General features: G+C 39.4%; 1 protein-coding gene across 3 annotated transcripts in view; it reads right to left on the reverse strand.

The window, feature by feature from the left end:
* Nucleotides 1–2,463: 2,463 nt before the first annotated feature.
* The window catches only part of TTBK2 (tau tubulin kinase 2), a 140,236-nt gene continuing 124,776 nt past the window's right edge, over nt 2,464–17,923 (reverse strand). For all 3 annotated transcript variants that reach the window (XM_037502317.2, XM_037502316.2, XM_037502315.2), the window contains 3 exons: nt 17,320–17,908; nt 11,525–12,801; nt 2,464–9,290 (listed from right to left, as the gene is read on the reverse strand). In XM_037502317.2, coding sequence (XP_037358214.1) covers nt 8,828–9,290; nt 11,525–12,801; nt 17,320–17,908 — 2,329 coding nt within the window. In that variant the 3' untranslated portion in view covers nt 2,464–8,827. The remainder of the gene's footprint in view (nt 9,291–11,524; nt 12,802–17,319; nt 17,909–17,923) is intronic.

Below are 17,923 nucleotides of genomic sequence, written 5' to 3' on the forward strand. Positions count from 1 at the left end.
GCGGCCCGCGGCGGGAGACCTGGGGGCCCGCGAAGTGCCCCGCCGCCCCCCGTGAGGCCCTGCTCCGCCGCCCTGGCCCGCGGGGCGACCTGCTGGGACTTGGGGACCGGGTGGCGCCCGGCGGGGACTGGCGGTGAAGATGAAGAGCTTCCCGGGCAGAGACGCCTGCCTGCTGCTCCGGCGACACGCTGTGTTTTCCTCCTCCAGGGGGCTCGATGCAGCCGTCACCACCCGAAAGAAGTTACCATAGCAGGGGGTTAAGGCGCAACCTATTGATGCGGGAATTGTCAGGCCTAGTCTCCCAGCCGGGAAGGAGCCCAGGCTGCAGGGCAGCGCTGAGGCCATAGACCCCCGCGGTGGGTGTCTCACGAAGCCGCAGCAGGAACTTCGCAGACGCTCAGGCCGGCAAGCGAGTAGAGGCAGGTTTGTTTAGAGAAAGAAAAGGTTTATTGAGGAGAAAAGGAACCGAAATAAAGGGGGACTCCCAGGCCAGGGAGGGGCAAGGAAGCCCAAGTGGAGCCGTGTCTCAGGGAATATAGACCTTTTTTTCCCTCATTATTCTAAAGCTGCCCCAGGCTCTCTGTGACTGGTTAGTTCTCGGCTGTCTCACTTAACTTGCTACTGAGCAGGGGATCTTCACATTCCTTATCTAACAGCTTTCTCTTTCCCCATTTGTTGCATCTTTAAATTTATGGCCCAGTCTTCTGGATGGGCATCCCTGCGGTGAAGTTAAACAGCTGCCCTTCTAAGTTGTCCATAAATTAAACCACTCTCCATTTCTCCAGTCTCCGCCTCCCTTTACCACCTGAAGGAAACCAGGACCAGCATTAACAATGTTGTCCTTGGTCCTGGGATGTTTGTTTTTTCTAGTGGAATGGGTTACTTTCCCTTGGTTGTCCTTATCTCTGAAGCCTCCCTAAATTCTTCAGAGGTCCCCTCCTGCACTGTCCCTAAAACTGCCTAATTTCTAGCTTGCCCTGTGTTTTACTATGAAGCTATTGGCAGCCACTGCAGCACGAGTTCAATCCCCGGGCAGGGAGCTACCCACACGGCGCAGCAGACCTCTCCTGGCTCACCCGCTGCTCCCCTCAGCAGTGGATTTCAGTCATTTTACCTGTTCTGCTCCCCACTCTGTCACTGGTGAATCCTCTCACCCCACCCCCGCACCTCTGGCCTGTACCCCAATTCTTGTATGCATAAATGAATTTTTTTTTTAGAGGCATGTTTTATTTATTTGTTTGTTTGTTTGTTTTGTTTATACAAGCACTGGGTACAGTCAGAGGCGCGGGAGGGTGAGAGAATTCACCAGAGCCAGAGCAGGGAGCAGAGCAGGCAGAAGGACCGAAGTACACTGCTGAGGGGAGCAGCGGGCGGCAGGAGAGGTCTGCGCGCCATGCGGGACCCTCCTCCGGTGGCCGGGGAGCAGCCGGGGATCGAACCGGCGCCGCAGAGGCCGCGGCAGCTTCGCAACCCAGCGCTCAACCGCTGCACCACCAGGGAGGCCTGAATTTTTTTTTTTTTTATTTAAAGTTACCATAGGATTAGCCTAACCTCATTTTGATCTTGACTTTCTCAAAGGCTGAATTTTCAGTCCCCCGACCCAGGCTGACTCTTAGGTTTCCTGCCACTCGCCATCAACTGCTTGACCATTTAAGACTTCAAGACAGAATTCTTGCTGGGAGGTTTTTATAATCCCAGCCCACCACCCTTGAAGTGCCTCGGGCCATCCTGCAGACTTCTTGTCTGTTATCTTTACCTCCTTTACCATATAAAGAAGGGTCTATACCATGTTAAGATATAAACCACTTGGCAGTTGAGACGTTAATAGGCGTGTCCATGATTGACTTTAGTGAGACTGACATTTCTTAAGCTGTTTTGAAAAGCATGAGAAGTCTCTGTCTCTTTCGGGTGTTGCTGCTCAGTAAGAAATCAACAAAGGGAAACCCGGTGGAGAAAAACACGACACTGACACTCCAGACCAAACCACACAAGGAGGGGTGAGCAGTGTCCCCTGGAATACCGCCTGAGAATTCAAAGGAAGACTGCCCGTGAAAGCACAGGGTAGTGGATCAGGAGCAGGAATCACTCCAGTGCTACAAGGGGTGTTTCCCGTAAAGGAAAAAGTATCTCCAGTCAGAGACAGACCTTCGGGAGCTTTTAACACAGGGCAATCATATCCCTGAAGCCTGGTTTCTATCTGGAGGGATACTGAACTCTCAGTCCTCTGCTTCCTTTTCTAGGTCACTTCGGGCTGGGGTTTAGAGTTTAGAGTTTACCCTTTCTGCTCCCTGTTGATCTTGTAACCTTTGGTGCATTCAATCACTTTAACACATTAGGAAAATACTCCCCACTCTTGAAATCCAAACCATGACACAAATAGAACTAGAGTTTGCATGCGGAATGAATATTTTATTACTAGATTATAAAAATAAAATACAAAATAATTTTAAAACAGAACTTAAAACACTGTACAAAGCTTTAATATGATACAAATGGAAAATTAAATAAATAATTACACTTTTATGTACAGATGGCCTATACAAAACACTCCATGTTTCTGCCAATACTCTACATGTCCTTGGTTGCCTGAGAAAAATGCATAAGGAGGGCTGCTTGGAGGGGAAAGGGACACAATACGGTACCTTGGGAGGTATTTCAAAGAGCAATTTCTCATCACCGATTTCATGAAGAAAATGGAGAGAAATGTCAAATTAGTAAAGTATGATTGTTCTGGCTCAATAAAAGAGAATTCTCCTGTTTGGCTCAATCGAATGTAACAACTGCCAGTAGTTCATAACTTTCATAATTAGATGTCTCCCTTTTTTCCTAACAGCTATGAACTGGTAAGTAAATGACTCAATGAAATTTTCTGTACTTTTAAAATTTTTCTTTGGCTCAATGAAATCTGAACTGACTCTTTTAAGAAAGAAATCAGGAAGACAAGGAACGGAGAGTGACAGAGAAGGGAGAGGGACTCAAGCCTGGGTCATCTGATCTAGTTGTCTTCAGTATTTAGTTTACCCAATCCAATTTCAGAACCCAAGTGGCACAGTGTTATCGTTCCTTCATAATCCTATCTTTGTATTTCTGAATGTTTATTATCTTAGTGAACTAATTCAGCAAATAGTTTCAAAAGAAAATCAGTTTGAAAAAGTCCCAAGGGCTTTTCCCTTTCCTGGGTAGCTCCCATAATAAATCCATTCAAGTTCTCGCAGCCTTATTTACCCTTCGGTGGGTGAATGAAGACTAGCCAGACTGACACACCAGGTTTGGTGAAGTGTTGCACATGAATTTTTAAGGATTTAAACTGTATGAGGAGAAAGAAGCAGCAGCATACAGCACGGGTAGTCCTATGTAAAAACTTGGTCTTCTCAAGGTTTTTAAATGGATAAGTGAACACATGTTATACAATATGAAACTATTAAACTACTGGAAAGAGAGGTAAATTTCCTATCCATCTTTAGTGTGTAGAATTAGGTCACCAGAAAATTCTATAGTAACATTGAATCCTACTGTCTCTGTTAAGGAACCTAGAATCCCTGGGCTATGGTGTCTGAGAGATAAGTTAGACTCACCAATATTACATACTATGCTCATACTGTCACTTTCAATTAGAGTCACAAAGGAAAAGGCTTCACTTCTTTTCCTGTCTCAAGACCAAGGATCCAGCAAATTCTAAGGAAATGTTCAACTCATTCCTGTATAAATGTTACCTACTTTTGCTATTTAGTGTTGTGAGATTATATATAACCGCAAGGTGATTTTGATCTTGTCAAACATCTGATTAAAATTTCTTCAAGGAAATATAAACTTAAACATCAAGCTCATATACTTTAAAAGCTGAAGCACATAATCATAACTGAGTTAGAAAATGCATTGATGGGCCGAGACTTTATTGTCCTTATTCCATGGCCAGTCAGGATTTCTCAGGGTTTGTGGTGTGCATCATCCAAATTCACTTTTAAATGAATAGGGATCATTGTCCCAGATCGTAAGAACTATAATTCCCCATGTACCTTCTATTGTTCTCCCTAGTAATGCTGGTAACAGATTCTGCAGTTTGCAGAGGCTTTCTGGGTTCAGTTTTACATGATTCCAGAGGGACAGTCAAAATATTGAGAATATCCAGTGATATTTCTACACTTTTCCCACATCCTAGAGGTACACACCAGAGTTTTATTGGATGAGGACAGGGAAGTAGCATGTCGTAAACAATCACCTGGGGTTTTCTATGTACTATATATCCTCCCATATTATCTGAGAACTGGAACTAACTCTTGTTCTCTTCCCTAAATCAAGGTCTAAATACACATCTGTGGTTTCTGAACTTGGATAAATAGTGACATTTGAGGACTACCACAGTGAGATAGTGGTTACATGCCTTAATCCTATAATACTTTTTGCATTAAAACACAGATAAGTAACTATTCTGCAAATAAACTGTCTCAGACCCAAACTCAAGACAATTACACAAGGCAGTTGTTGTCAACCACTCTATCTCCTCATTGATACAGGAGCTAAAATCTCTCCCCCTTTAGGCAAAGTCCCAACACATCTGTGGTAAATGCACATTAAAAGAGTGAATGCAAATAACTTAATTCCAAAATACATGAACATGACAGGAGAAGTGGTTCCCTAACATATATCATGTTTGATAAATATAAAGGAATGAAAAAAAGTTTTTAAAATGTGAAAAATTTGATCTCCAAGACTAACGATAGACTTATCTACAAGTAAATATATTTTCAAATAGCCAGAGTAAGATGCATTTTTCCCCTAAACCACTTAACTCTGAATTCTAGATCCTGTTTCTCCTATCACCAATTCCTAGTGTTAGAATTAGGAGTTTAGTTCCTAGAACAAAGAATCATCCTCTGCTCATGGGGAAAAGCATCTGTTGTTGTGTTTTTTTGTTTTTTTTTTTTTAATTCAAAGCTATTGGGTATAGAAAAACTCATTATAGTTTTAACTATCTGTGTCTGGGTTTATAAAACATGCACCAATGTATACTTTTTCCTTGTAGACTGAATGCAGCCATAGAATCATTCACATAAAAATCTGTGGCCTGGAAAGAATCTCTGATGATTACTGAAGAACCTCAAGTTCCCACAGTGGCTAGGAGCTAGACAGAGATATTGCACAGCTAGTCCACTGAATTAGTAAGCAACCGAGATTTGTTTAGTACCTTAAATCAAAGAATATAAAGTAGATAATGACAACAGTGGGTCTCAATTACCATCTCGCTACTTATTTAGAACTTAATTAACTTGGCAACTTTTATAAAAGACATTCACTTCACAACATGCAACTTAAAAAACAATAAATGTAACTAGGCCACTGCCAGCAAGGCCAGCTTGCATACCAAGTTAAGAACGAGAGTGCCTGCCTAAGACTGGTCATTCAAAGATGTTTATAATTCATGCTTTCAGGTCAAATTTGATATGACCCAGTTCTCCTTTGTTCATTATATATTAAAGTTAAATACCTTTAAGCTGTACAAAAGATTACTATGTAGAATTTTAGTATTTTGACCAATCTGTACACCTTGGAGATTTGGCAGCATAATTCAGGAAGAGTGCTAACTTATGGGCCTGAGCTAATGCTAATTCTATCATCTGCTCCACCCAAGTAATTCCAGAGACTAGAGAAGGGAGAGCAAGGGCAAGCATGACTAGGTAACCAGTCAGTTTGCATCATGATATGAGAAACCAGGGGGCCCCTGATTTTCAAAAGGTAATTTTCACTTCTGTCCCAGAGTACTCTTGGTATAGTTTGGCTTGACTTTAATCGTGTTCCTATCTTAGATAGAATAACCCAACTGATTTAAAATTACTTGGATGATCTATATTTGTCACTGAAATCTGAAATATGCTATCACTAAAAGAAACCATGAAAATAAATAATAAAGAACTAAAAATAACAATCCAAACTGTTCTCTGTATCATACTCTAGAATAAAACAAAAAACAAAAGTTCTTGTGCCAAAAGTGCCTTGTTCAGGGCTGCCAACTCTTCTTTTCAGTCGGAGACATCTACCATCTAAAAGAGCACATACTATGCTTTGAAAACCATAAATATAGAAGACAGTACTTTTAAATGGACATATCGATATGTAAACTATAATTAGTCTGTTCTCTTTTGAAAGTGTCAGAGAAGAAACATCTTTGGTTAACTCTTTCCTCTACATGCAAAATAAAATATTCAGACACAAGGCAGTTGTTTCTCTCTGGATTTTGATGAGTTTGTAATAGCATTTACAAAAGGGGGCAACACAGTGGAAACGTTGGGGGAAAAATAGAGGGAACCAAGAAAGAAAATATTCAGCTGCCATGTTGCCATCATTATCAGTTTTGACCACTAGGAGAGAAATGCCAATAAAAAAACTAACAGACACATACCACAAGTGTAGCCCCATCAGTTATACCAATGGTTACTATCAGGACAGTTCTGACCGGAGGCCAGGGGCCAGGATTTAAAACTGGCTGTGTTATAAAGCACAATTTCGCTAATACAACAGAAAAAAAGACAACTTCTTAATTGTAGATCCCCCATCCCCACCGCCAAGTGAGGTGAAAAGAGGAAAGTAGAACAGTAATTTTAAGGGATTTCTGAAAAAATCAATTTATGTTAGACTCATGATTATCATTCCAGTTTATCCTCTCTAATCATACGGACAGAATTATGTCATTAACATGACAAATCTTTGAACCAGCATTATAAGCATGTCTTAGTAACTTTTTTCCCTTATTAAAATCTTTTTAAAATGACAATTAAATAATCCCTCTTGGCTTGCTAAAGACTGCCAACCTTGCATTACACAGGGAAGGCAAGAAGAATCTGAGGTGTCACATGCCAAGAACATATTTTCAGAAAATGAATAGGCAAGGCCCAAGTGTACACGAGGCACACAATATAAAGGAATTTCACCATCTGTGATCCTGGAATTACAAATGGAGAATGAGAAAGAATGAGTTTGTATAAGCATATGTTTCTCTCTATATATTTATAAATATTTATATAGCTTACCATGAAGACATGCAAGTAGTGTTAGAGCAACTATTATACAATATAATACAGTAGGATTGGTCTTCCAATATTACAGTTGCTTTAGTTAAACAGCAAATATGTCTTACCTATTGCATTCCTCTGTAGTGCTTGAAACGGGAGAGAAATTAAGATTTCACACTATGCTACATTTCTTATGGGAGACCGTATATGCCTCAATAGTGTTTTGAGTTTTTGTGTTTTGTTTTGTTTTTTTTAAAAAAAGCTCGACACGGATAACGAGAACAAGAAAAGTTCAGTGCAGCTTCAGGGCAGCTTTGATGCAGCATTAGAATATGTTCACTTGGTGAGGAACCAGATTTCTTTCTTTTTTTTTGTTTTCCAATTCAACCATATTAGGTTTGGCAGCAAACACAAGGTCAAAGAGAAAGCACAGATGTTTGCTAGAAGGCAAATTTCAACAAGCAGACCAATTTACTTGACCTTAATAAGGAAGGTCTTTACAACACAGAACACCTACAGAGTATAAAAGAGTCATTTTGAAAGTCTAGTATAATTTAATTTTGCCTGGTTCCTGTTAGCTGAAGAGTGAGATTAGAACAATATGAACCTCCTTATAGCTTTATAAATTGATATTACATGGAAATCAAGTCAAGAAGCCCAAATATTCAAACTAAAGCACAGGAGAAGCAGGAAATAAAACATTAAAAGATAAGTATTAAGCCTAGATTTATTTCCCCAGATACTCATTCCTTACTTAGCTAAATGTATAAAATACAAAGTTTGAGGATTATATGTTTCAACAACATATCTAATTTCTTTTTTTCTCTCTAAGTCTCTAAAACATAAAGTCACATTCCATAGTATTGTACTCCCTGGAATCATCTTAGAAGTTGATAAGAGAAATAGCTGGTACCCAGAGGACTGAAGGAAGCAAGGTCTACTCTGGTCAGGTCTCCTCCCACAGGGGGGAAGAAGGTTCTTCTCTCTTGAAAGGGATTATCCCACACTCTGTCCCTCTCTCCCCTCGAGCACTAAAGCCTGCCAAGAACCTCCATTTAGACTTTCCCTTCCTTAAGTTTTATCAATTATTTTTCACCAAAAAAATAAATAAACTGAGTTAATAACTGTTCCTCCGAAGAAAAATATTAGGGACTGAATAAGGGTTACTGGACTTCCAATTGTTAGCCTATGCTGCTAAACGCATATTAAAATGTAGTTAAAATAAGAGAGATCAGATTGGGTGAGAAACATTATCTTTAAAAAATGTGAAATAGGAATGAGGCAAAGTAAAGGTGTGAACTCTCAACATACCAGATAAAGACATAAGTGAAATATATATGAGCACTGGCTTCCCAGCAACAATCTTCTCAGAAACTCTAATACTGGAGCAGTTCTGACCCTCCAAGGTTGGGAAGTTTTGAATGAAAATATTAAAACAAAAGTTCCATTTTTGCTATTATATAATCTTTGAGTAGAGCCTTTAAAAAGCAGGCCAAATGGTTAAAATTCCATTCCACCTCTTACCTTCACCCCCTTTTGTATCAAAGGCAGCTTAAAAATGAGAGTTCGTTTAATGAGTTTCTCCCCCTTGGATTTTGCTGAATTGCCCCTTCCTATGCAAACACATTGATTCCTGATCTGCTTGCTGCCTGCCTTAGAATCCCTTATCATATATTTATGTCTTCTTAAATAATTTATCATGTTACTTTCTTTTGCAAGAGAAGATCAACACTGATTTTTTAAATAGACAGTACAAGGACACACATGCATCAGGTTTAGGAGGAAGATCTCACACCTTTCACAGAGATGCAGCCCGGCTCCTATCTGCTGAGTTTACTGGCTGACTTACTCTTCCCTGGGGGGACTTTAGTGTTGGCTGAGTGGTGGTGGAGGCTGCTGGATCCTTTTAGGCCATTCTTGCTGGGTTTGCAATGCTCCTGTTGGCAGGACCTCCTGGAGGAGGAAGATCCTGAGTGACTGGGAGGTGACTTGCTTCTCCCCAGATGAGGGGATGAACTCCTCTGGTCATGGTGGGGCCTTCCAGCCCTAGATGGTGAGGAACTAGACGTGCGAGGCAAGGAAGAGCTTCGAGGAGAGGCACTGGGACTCCTGCGAGGGACAACGGGACTCTTGGGTGGTGTTTTTGGATTGTGAGTGGATCCTGGACTCTTGCACTGAGTAGTGCTCCGGGGTTTCTGAGATCCATTTTGAAGAATTTGGGCCAGGCGAGAAAAAAGGTCTGAGTCGGAATTGCTGCTCCCTAGGACTTTGTATCTGCGGAGCCTTAAAAGAACAGAGGATGATTTTCATTTTAATTCATTAAAGCCGCGGTGTGCCAAATCATGACATATGACATGAGTCAAAATCAGGAAACATTTAGAAGATACGAGTTGCTCTTTCACATACCAGCTGTATGACCTGGACCAATTATTCAACTTCTCATAGCTTTTATTGAGAAGACTCTCTGTTTCACACAGTTACTAGGCAGCCAAGTGTAATAACCCAAGTAAAGTACTTAGCTGAACATCTATAATTCAGAAGCACTAAAATGTTAGTTCCTTCCTCCTATCGCATATTTGCACTTCTCATTTAGGACTAACTAATGACTTGTTTCTAGCATGTTAGCACATGAGAAAAAGGAAACCATTTTGTTTAAGGCTCCTAAGACAGGAATTCTGCACACATACACACGTAAACATTAAACCCCACTGTTTAAGTCTTCAACATGGACTGTACTTATAATAGCAGGAACAATAGATAAAAGCATATTTCAACCTCAATAATTTCCAAAAGAGTCATCACTGGTTTCCCTGGGCTTGTTTCTGCCCTGACAACAGCCTGAGATTCAGAACAGTTGGGTTTGGAGACTGACTATTTCTATTACAGGCAACTGAGCTTGGGTCTCAGAATTCTAAATCTAAAGAATATTCAAATGAATAGCAATGTCTTCTCTGCCATAAATATGTTTCTGGCTTGCCTAGAATTCATTCAGTTTAAAAATTTAAACCGCAAAATGCTGGCATGCCACTCCATATAGTAGGAAGTGGAAGGAAATCTCTAAAGTTGTATTAGCACCTGCAGGAAGCAGGGACATAAATAGTCATCATCACCATCAAGGGTCAGCAACAAGTTACTGATTTTTTTTCCTCTGAATTTTCTTTTCCTCATTCCCCAATCATCTTAGAATCTGACAAGTGACATGGAATTCATTCTGACTGAGCCTACTTTCACAAATCTTACAGTAAAATTTGAAGGATGGAATAAATAATCCCTCTGGGCCAGGATATAAATAAATGGGGAAAGTTCCGAGCTTCAGAAGTTTCAGCTTGGTCAGCTCTAAAATCTGGCACAACACTTACACACTTGGCTTGTGACCAAGTGTTACTTTTAGGGGCCATATAAAGTGCTAAATAATAAATAAGATCTATTTTTTTGCATCCCAAAGGAACTCAAGCCACAAATACACCATTTCTATTAAGCATAGCAGAAGAAAATTGGGGATGCTCATGGAATCACATTTTTAAAATGTGAGTACATCACATTCTTCCTGAGGAAGTCTAATCCTACTGGCTCTTCAAATCCAAGGTTTAATCCTTGGACATGAAACCCTAAGACAAGTAAAAACCAAACTTCTTTAGGTAAGTGTAGCAAGTTCTGATGGGTAACAGACTCTCACTTCAACATGCTTGAGAAATATTTATAACAGATGGAGAACTACGGTTGTACTATCTAGAACAGGCTACAATTTTCACACAAATGTATTATGATTTTAATTTTGTTTTTGTTAAAGACCATCCTTTTTCTTCTCCAAGGGTTTAGACTATTCTACTCTGTGAAAGTGAGTAAAGGCTCCAGGAAAGCACTTAAAATCACCCTCCAATATTTTCCTCCCTTCTTCAAAATATAATCACTCTATATGGTCAGTTATAACATGACAACAATTCAACAAAAAAACAAAGCAATTATTAAGGCAATACCTTTATTATTTATAGTTGTATATAGGTGGCATATATTCCTATAGAATATTTGTTATTCATTTATTATCACATAAACAACACTATTCTAAGGGCCCATTCATTAAATTATAGATATAATTTTCTTGACTAGAATTTGACATCATAATGATATGTTATACTGGGATTTTGACTGACGAAATGAGAAAATTTCTGAGCAGTTAAAATGGACTGGGACAGATACAGCCTTTGTTGCAAGCTAATAAACACTACACAAAGCCCTAGGTGTAGACTACCTTATTTCATCCTCCCTAAATTACGGCAAATTTTTTACCCATTTTATAGATGAGGAAGTCAAGGTTTACACTACTAGAAAGTGAGAGTTAAGAATGAACCTGGCTCAATCTGACCCCTTCTTCCACACTATGCTGGAAGTCTTGGGAAAAGCAAGGAAGGGAGCAACGATCAGAAGCAGGCCAAGAAATGAAATCACTGACACAATTAAGGAAACACAGAATTATCAGTAATACCACATACTTAACATAGGTGAGCACACAGCATTACCTGGCTTCTACTCCGGGTCTTGTGGGCGGCTTTCCCGGTGGTGGCCGAGGCAAAAACTGAGATGATGCTGAGCTACTGAGTTGATCTGTGTTGACCCATGAAACCGGCCTCGGAATTTTGCTCTTTCTGGATGGAGAGATGATGGGTGACAGGAAGCCGTCTTCAGCTGACCTGCTCAGGTGTGTGTGCTCTACGGCTAGTCTTGAAAAGGGAGTGAAGACTTCCTCCTCAGAAAAGGAAGCAGGAACAGTCGCTAGTCTTTCTTCTAGCAATTTATCAGAGGCACTTGAGAGTTCCCCAAAGAAAGACTTAAGCTGCTTTTTTTCCACCAGAAGTTTGACTAGATCTGGTTGATAAGCTTTCTTTTGGAGAAGCTTTTCTTTTGCAGAGACTGGAGAGGATGATTCAAAAGTTGAGTCTATCTCTTGTGCTAAAACAGGGATTCGACTGTGTCTAGTTACAAAGGATGACTTTGTAACCACATCCTTCCGGGATGGAGGACAATGTTCACTCTCTGAAACACAATGAAATAGTTCTCCATTTCTAGGAGCAATTTTTTCTCTCTTACCCTCTTGGTGCAAAAAAGTAGAAAGGTCACCTTGGTGACCTGGCAAATCCTCACTCTTGACGTCATCATCCTTAGATAATTTACTTTTTTGTACTGTCACCTGCCCTATCTGTCCTTCAACATGTGGGTCAATGATCTGTGGAGAAATTTCTGAAGTTTCAATTGCCAGAAGCTTCATTATCTCATGATTTTTGTCTTGATTTGGCACCACACTAAAAGTCTGAGTCTTTGTCACATCAAGAGGTTCACTGGTAGCCGAGTGATCCCTTTCCAGAGTAACCAAATCTCCAGGGAGAGAGGAGATCTCAATACACTGCTGTCCTTTACTTAACTTTTCATCTTCATTATCTGACCCCAACAGGATGCTTTTCTCTTCAGTTTCCCTAGGGAGATTATCAAATTCTCTCACAGTTGATCGATTATGGTCAGGAAGGTCTTTTGGTCCCAAGTCTTGGGATTTGTCACACTCTCTAATGTTGGGTAATATGTCATGACCAATATGATCTACCTGAAGCCCCAAGTCTGTTCTGCTTCCTCCACTAGGAGGTTCACCCTCTGTTACAACCAAGCCTGAGAAGTTTTCCCTGGGAGAATAAAGTTCCACACTGGGCTCCATGGGCTGAAGATCTTTCTTCTCTGGCTGCTGACCATAGTGAAAGCTTCCTGAAGTTGACTGTGTAGATGCCACAGAAGGTCTAGGAATTGTAATCTGCAGAGAGAGGGGGAAAACATCAAAATGTAATAATGAGCAATGTAAATAAAGATGCATGATTTGAGATTTAACACCTTAAATTCTAATTTATAAAAGGAACATAGAAGTACATCAGGCCTGCCCAATTTATACTTAAAATAAACAATTCTGAATAAAAATGCATGGCACTTGACTCCTTAGCCCCTTGTAAAGAACAGTCTCCTTCTAAGTTCATCCTTTCCTTTAGTCTGCTCTGTGCTCTTAAAAACTAACTTCTATTTACCATATTGTCCAGGTTCCCTGGTTTTCTGATTTTTGACTGGCTTTGCCCACAGGGCAATACCAACAAAGATGTAGTGAAAAGGAAGAGAAAGATTTGGGAGTTAATCCTCTCTGCTTCCTCCCTAAGGGACTGAAGCTTTAGTGGTGGCTACATTCTATCACTCCTGGCCACAGTCGCTGCTGCATGGCCTCTCTCCTACAGAATGATTCTCACCAGCTTCTGCTAACAGTCCCACCCCAAACCTCCTACCAGGGCTCAGGATAGAAATGGCTCCCTCTACTGCCAGTCTTATTGATTCTCTTAACTCTACCCAAAGTGCTATAAAAATTTCCTTTCATTAAACTGTCTCCAAGTTTTTTGGGCATGCAAACCAGAATCCAGATGCAGAAATGTAAGAAAAAAACTACTGTACATAGAAAAACTGCAAATTCATATGCATTTTACTAATAAGTTCTAGCTATCAAACAATGTTAGAAAATTTTATCTTCCTATAAGCAAAGATTTACAAAGATATTTATTCATGTTTCATATCTTCTTTAATTTTTTTAATTCTATGTAAATTAAATTCTACCATCTTTCCACTGAGTAATATATGAATAGGGTTCAATGTCTAGTAAGAATGTCCTTTCTTAAGATACCTAAAGCTTCTACATCTTCACATTTGTTAAAAGTGACAGGTAAAGAAGAACATGTCAACCCCATAAACTGGTAAGGAAAAAAGCCTTTTTGAAAAAGGCTTTCACTAAGTCAAATCACTTAATGAAATCCATTATGTCCTGGGAAAACCATGAAAATTGATCGGAAGTCAAAGCAAAATGAATTTGAAGTTATGGGAGATTTAGCTTAGAACCCATTTCAAGTCCAAAGACACGAGGAAACTGGTGTTGTTATATAATTCAATAAGTTGCTAAGATCTGTTTCTCTGTGTAAGGAATGAAATTATGTTTACAACGTGTAAAGAATGTCCTAAACTCAGCTCAAGGAGAAAAACACCTAACCAATGTTCTGGAATAGCTCCCAAATGCAACTAGTGTCTTTACAGAGGATCTGTAAAGTTATTTTTCTTAACAGTTTGGGTTCAAATGTGCATTCTTACAATAAGCCTAGACCCATAATAACCTTGGGGGAAGGGCAGTAAATTCTACTGGTGCTATTGCCCTTCAGGAAGTCACCTCATACTCATATCTGTTTTCATTATTCCAAAATATGTTCAGGCAGATGGCCATTTTCTAGTATATTTTAAAAATGATAATGAAACCTAAATTTATAGTAATTTACTCTTTAAAAATTTTACTGTTGGGCCTCCCTGGTGGCGCAAGGGGTTAAGATGCAACCTGTGAAGCTGTCCACAGTCAATGCAGCACAAGTTCGATCCCCAGCCAGGGAGCTACCCACATGGTACAGCAGACCTCTCCTGACTCACCCGCTGCTTCCCTCAGCAGTGTATTTCAGTCAGTCTGCCTGTTCTATTCCCCAATTTGTCTCTGGTGAATCCTCATCCCCCACACCTCTGGCCTATTCCCCAACTATTGTATGCATAAATAAATCTTTTAAAAATAAATAAATAAAAATTTTACCGTTAAGACCCAAGAATGATGGTGAAAAGTAAAGGAGGCATGAAATTAAATGCCAAATAAGGGCAATTACTACATCTACATTCAAAGTAAAACAATAGTCATTTATTATATGTAAGTATAAATGCATCAGCTAAATGAACTCAATAGTGTCTACAAAAATAACACTCCACTGTTCTTCTGAGATTGAAGCAAGCAAATCAATGTAATTCTGAGATTAAACTCACTTTAGATTCTGCATACACATGTGTTTGTATGTATGATATGAAAAAAGGGGTGACAGCCTTGAACACTGAGAAGATATCTGAACCACCAGACAGGGTAATTTATTTCCATGAAAGTATTTTGAGCAGCTATGATGAACTATGCACAAGTTATTGTCATATACTTTTCCCACAGCACTTTAAACTTATCAAATTATTAAAATAATTTTTACTAATTCTATTTCACAACACCCTATATTTCATGATTTTTTTTCTTTTTTTGCCTTATATTTTAATTGGGTAGACTTACTAACACCAATTTTACACATGATGAAAAGACAGTCAAAAGAAGTCAGGAGTAGGATTTTTGGATTTTAAAGCGCAGTAGATGCATAATACAGCACAGCCTACTGCCATGCACCACACATTCTCAATTGAAGAGTCTGCAAAAACCTTATCTGACAAGATAAAAGGAGAAAAACCAAGTATCATAGCTAAAAACAGAAAATGCAAGTTTATTCTTAGTTGAAAATAGTTTCCTTGCCCCTAGACTATAAATATAGAAAAGCAATTAACCATTGGTGGACATGGTACAAATGGAGTACAGTAATGATCTTCCAGTAAGTCAAATACATTTTTATTATCTTTAATTTCTACAGTTCACAAAGATTTTATTAAGATATGACTTCAATCATTTTCTTTCTTGTGCTCTCTAATTATATCAGGTATACTTTTCTATAGCTAAACAACAATATCAATATTTTCCAAATTGTTCATATTTTCTTGTTTTTATTGATGCCCAGTACTAAGTTTGACTGTCACTCTCATACATTTCATTCAGATGAAGCAGCTTCATTATCTTAAAGTCACCCCATGTTTAGAACTGGTCTCATAGCAAGAGACAATAAAATGCAAATCAATTATTATTTGCATTTTAACTTAAAATTATCCTTTTAGTTTTTTCTCATTCAAGAATAGTAAAGCTATTAAGATAACAAAAACTTTGGGAAATTCAATATTCATATCAAATAGCCTCTCTTCCAAATGAAAGGTATGTGATATACAAAATACATCTCAATTTGTTTTTTGACAAATATTTAGAAAAAATGTAGCTAGCGGCGTAACTTATTAGAGAAGATGTTTCTCAAAGCGGAAACATCTCTGCACAGTGTGTACAGTTTGGCTAGCAAAGTCTTGACTATATTTCAGCCCCAGCTTATTCCCCAGCTAGTCCACTTTATGCAGAGAACAACTGTGTAACTGTACAAACCATTCCTAGGAAAGAAGAAAAGACAACTATGATGAAGAACGAGGCAGGCATTTATGAAATGTAGGTAAACTCCTACAGAACTGTACAAAAAATGAAATTTTATTATCTTTTCTTAGTGTTTTACACCTTCATGTGCTCTAATAGAAGACATTTCAGCTTAGGGAATAATATTGTTTCTAGTGAGTCAGAAGGGAAGGTTAGAAATGATTGCTGAATTTAAGAAAACCTGATACTCCCATCCATGTAAGAACAGATAGAATTATTGGTATATGAAAAACTTTTCTGTACAGTTCCAAAAAACACATCTGTGTTTTTTTTTGTTTTTTTCTTTTGGTGGGACCCTCACGGGTGGCCGGGGACGCTGCAGAGGCTGCGGGCAAGCCTCGCCACCCAGCGCTCAACCACTGTGCCACCAGGGGGGGCCCAACACATCTGGTTTTTCTGAGGCTCCTACTGCTCACACAGAACAGGGGGCACCACTGCTTACTGACCATAGCAGGTAATAGCCATCTTCAGCTGATTGTCTAAACTTAAAGTAACAGTAGTTTCCTCAAAACACTCCTTTGCAGAAGGCCTGCATATCACAAGTGCTTTCTGCTGTTTGTTAGAATGTGGATTACTGGGTTTGCTTCATCCCAGACCTATGAAGAAGTTCTGGAAGTGAGGCCCGGACTCCGTATTTTAAACAATGGACAGCAAAAGTGGAAAACTGTTGTTTCAAAGGAATTTAAAAAGAGAAATTTCGAGGAGGAGGTTAAAAAGGAGAAAGGGAAACCAAAGAATTAGGCCAAGCAACAGTGTACAGAATCAAATTTAAACCATGAATATGTGCCTTCCTCACCATATTTCATATTTATAATACAGAGGTTCAAAATCTCTGGAAGTACAAATTTTAAAAATATACATGCACACATAGATAATGCTTGTGGTCTAAATTATAAATGTTATTCTGAAATTAGGTTATAATGATATTTCATGTATTGAGTTTGTGACAGGAAATCTCACATTTTTATTCACCGAGGGCCTCCTCTCAGACTTTCAGAAATATCTTTTTTTTTTTTTAAATTTTCATACAAGAAAACATAGAATTAGTCCAGTTATCACTCCTTATACCCTTTAGCCAAGCTTAATTGCTCAACTCTTAATCCTTTCCTAATAGTACTTTATGTGACTAAGAGAGAAAAATGACAAGAAAAAATCTCTTACCGCTGTAAGAGGTCCTTCTGCTTGTGCCTCCATTGGACTTGTGGGTGTTGCTGCAATAAACTGACTGGCAGTTCCAACCTGGAGTTCCAGCCTATCTGTATACTGTTCTGAAGCTGCAGTGACAGGGTAATCCCCAGAAAGTGCTAAAACCACACCTGAAGTTTCCTTCTTTAAATGATCATTTTTTGACCATGGATCCAATCGGAGTTTTTCATCTTGAGGAGATTCCTCCAGGACTTGAAGCACTTCAGGTTCCTCATCAGAAGGACTTGCAGTTGTTTTATGGACTAAAGCCTCATTTGTCCTAAAATCCCGAAGGTCCTGCTCCTTGTCCACAATCACCCACTCTTTGGAATCAATATCCTGCTTGCAGGAGCTAAGGTTAACAGCTATAAATCCATTGCTGCCACCACCATCTGCCTGCTCAGGGGTGTTGGCAGAGGCAGGCTTGGAAGCATCTGGAAGATATTCATCATCATAGTGCCAGATGTGGTCAGTACGGGACACAGCAGGAACACAAGGCTTGTGAAGCAGAGCAGGGGGAAGAGATTCCTTTCCTGCACTGGAGTCTTTTTGCATTTTCTCCAGGCTTAAGAAAATGGAG

This window comes from Talpa occidentalis, unplaced genomic scaffold, assembly GCF_014898055.3.
Source record: "Talpa occidentalis isolate TD23 unplaced genomic scaffold, MPIMG_talOcc4v2.1 talOcc4.11, whole genome shotgun sequence".
Classification (NCBI taxonomy): domain Eukaryota; kingdom Metazoa; phylum Chordata; class Mammalia; order Eulipotyphla; family Talpidae; genus Talpa; species Talpa occidentalis.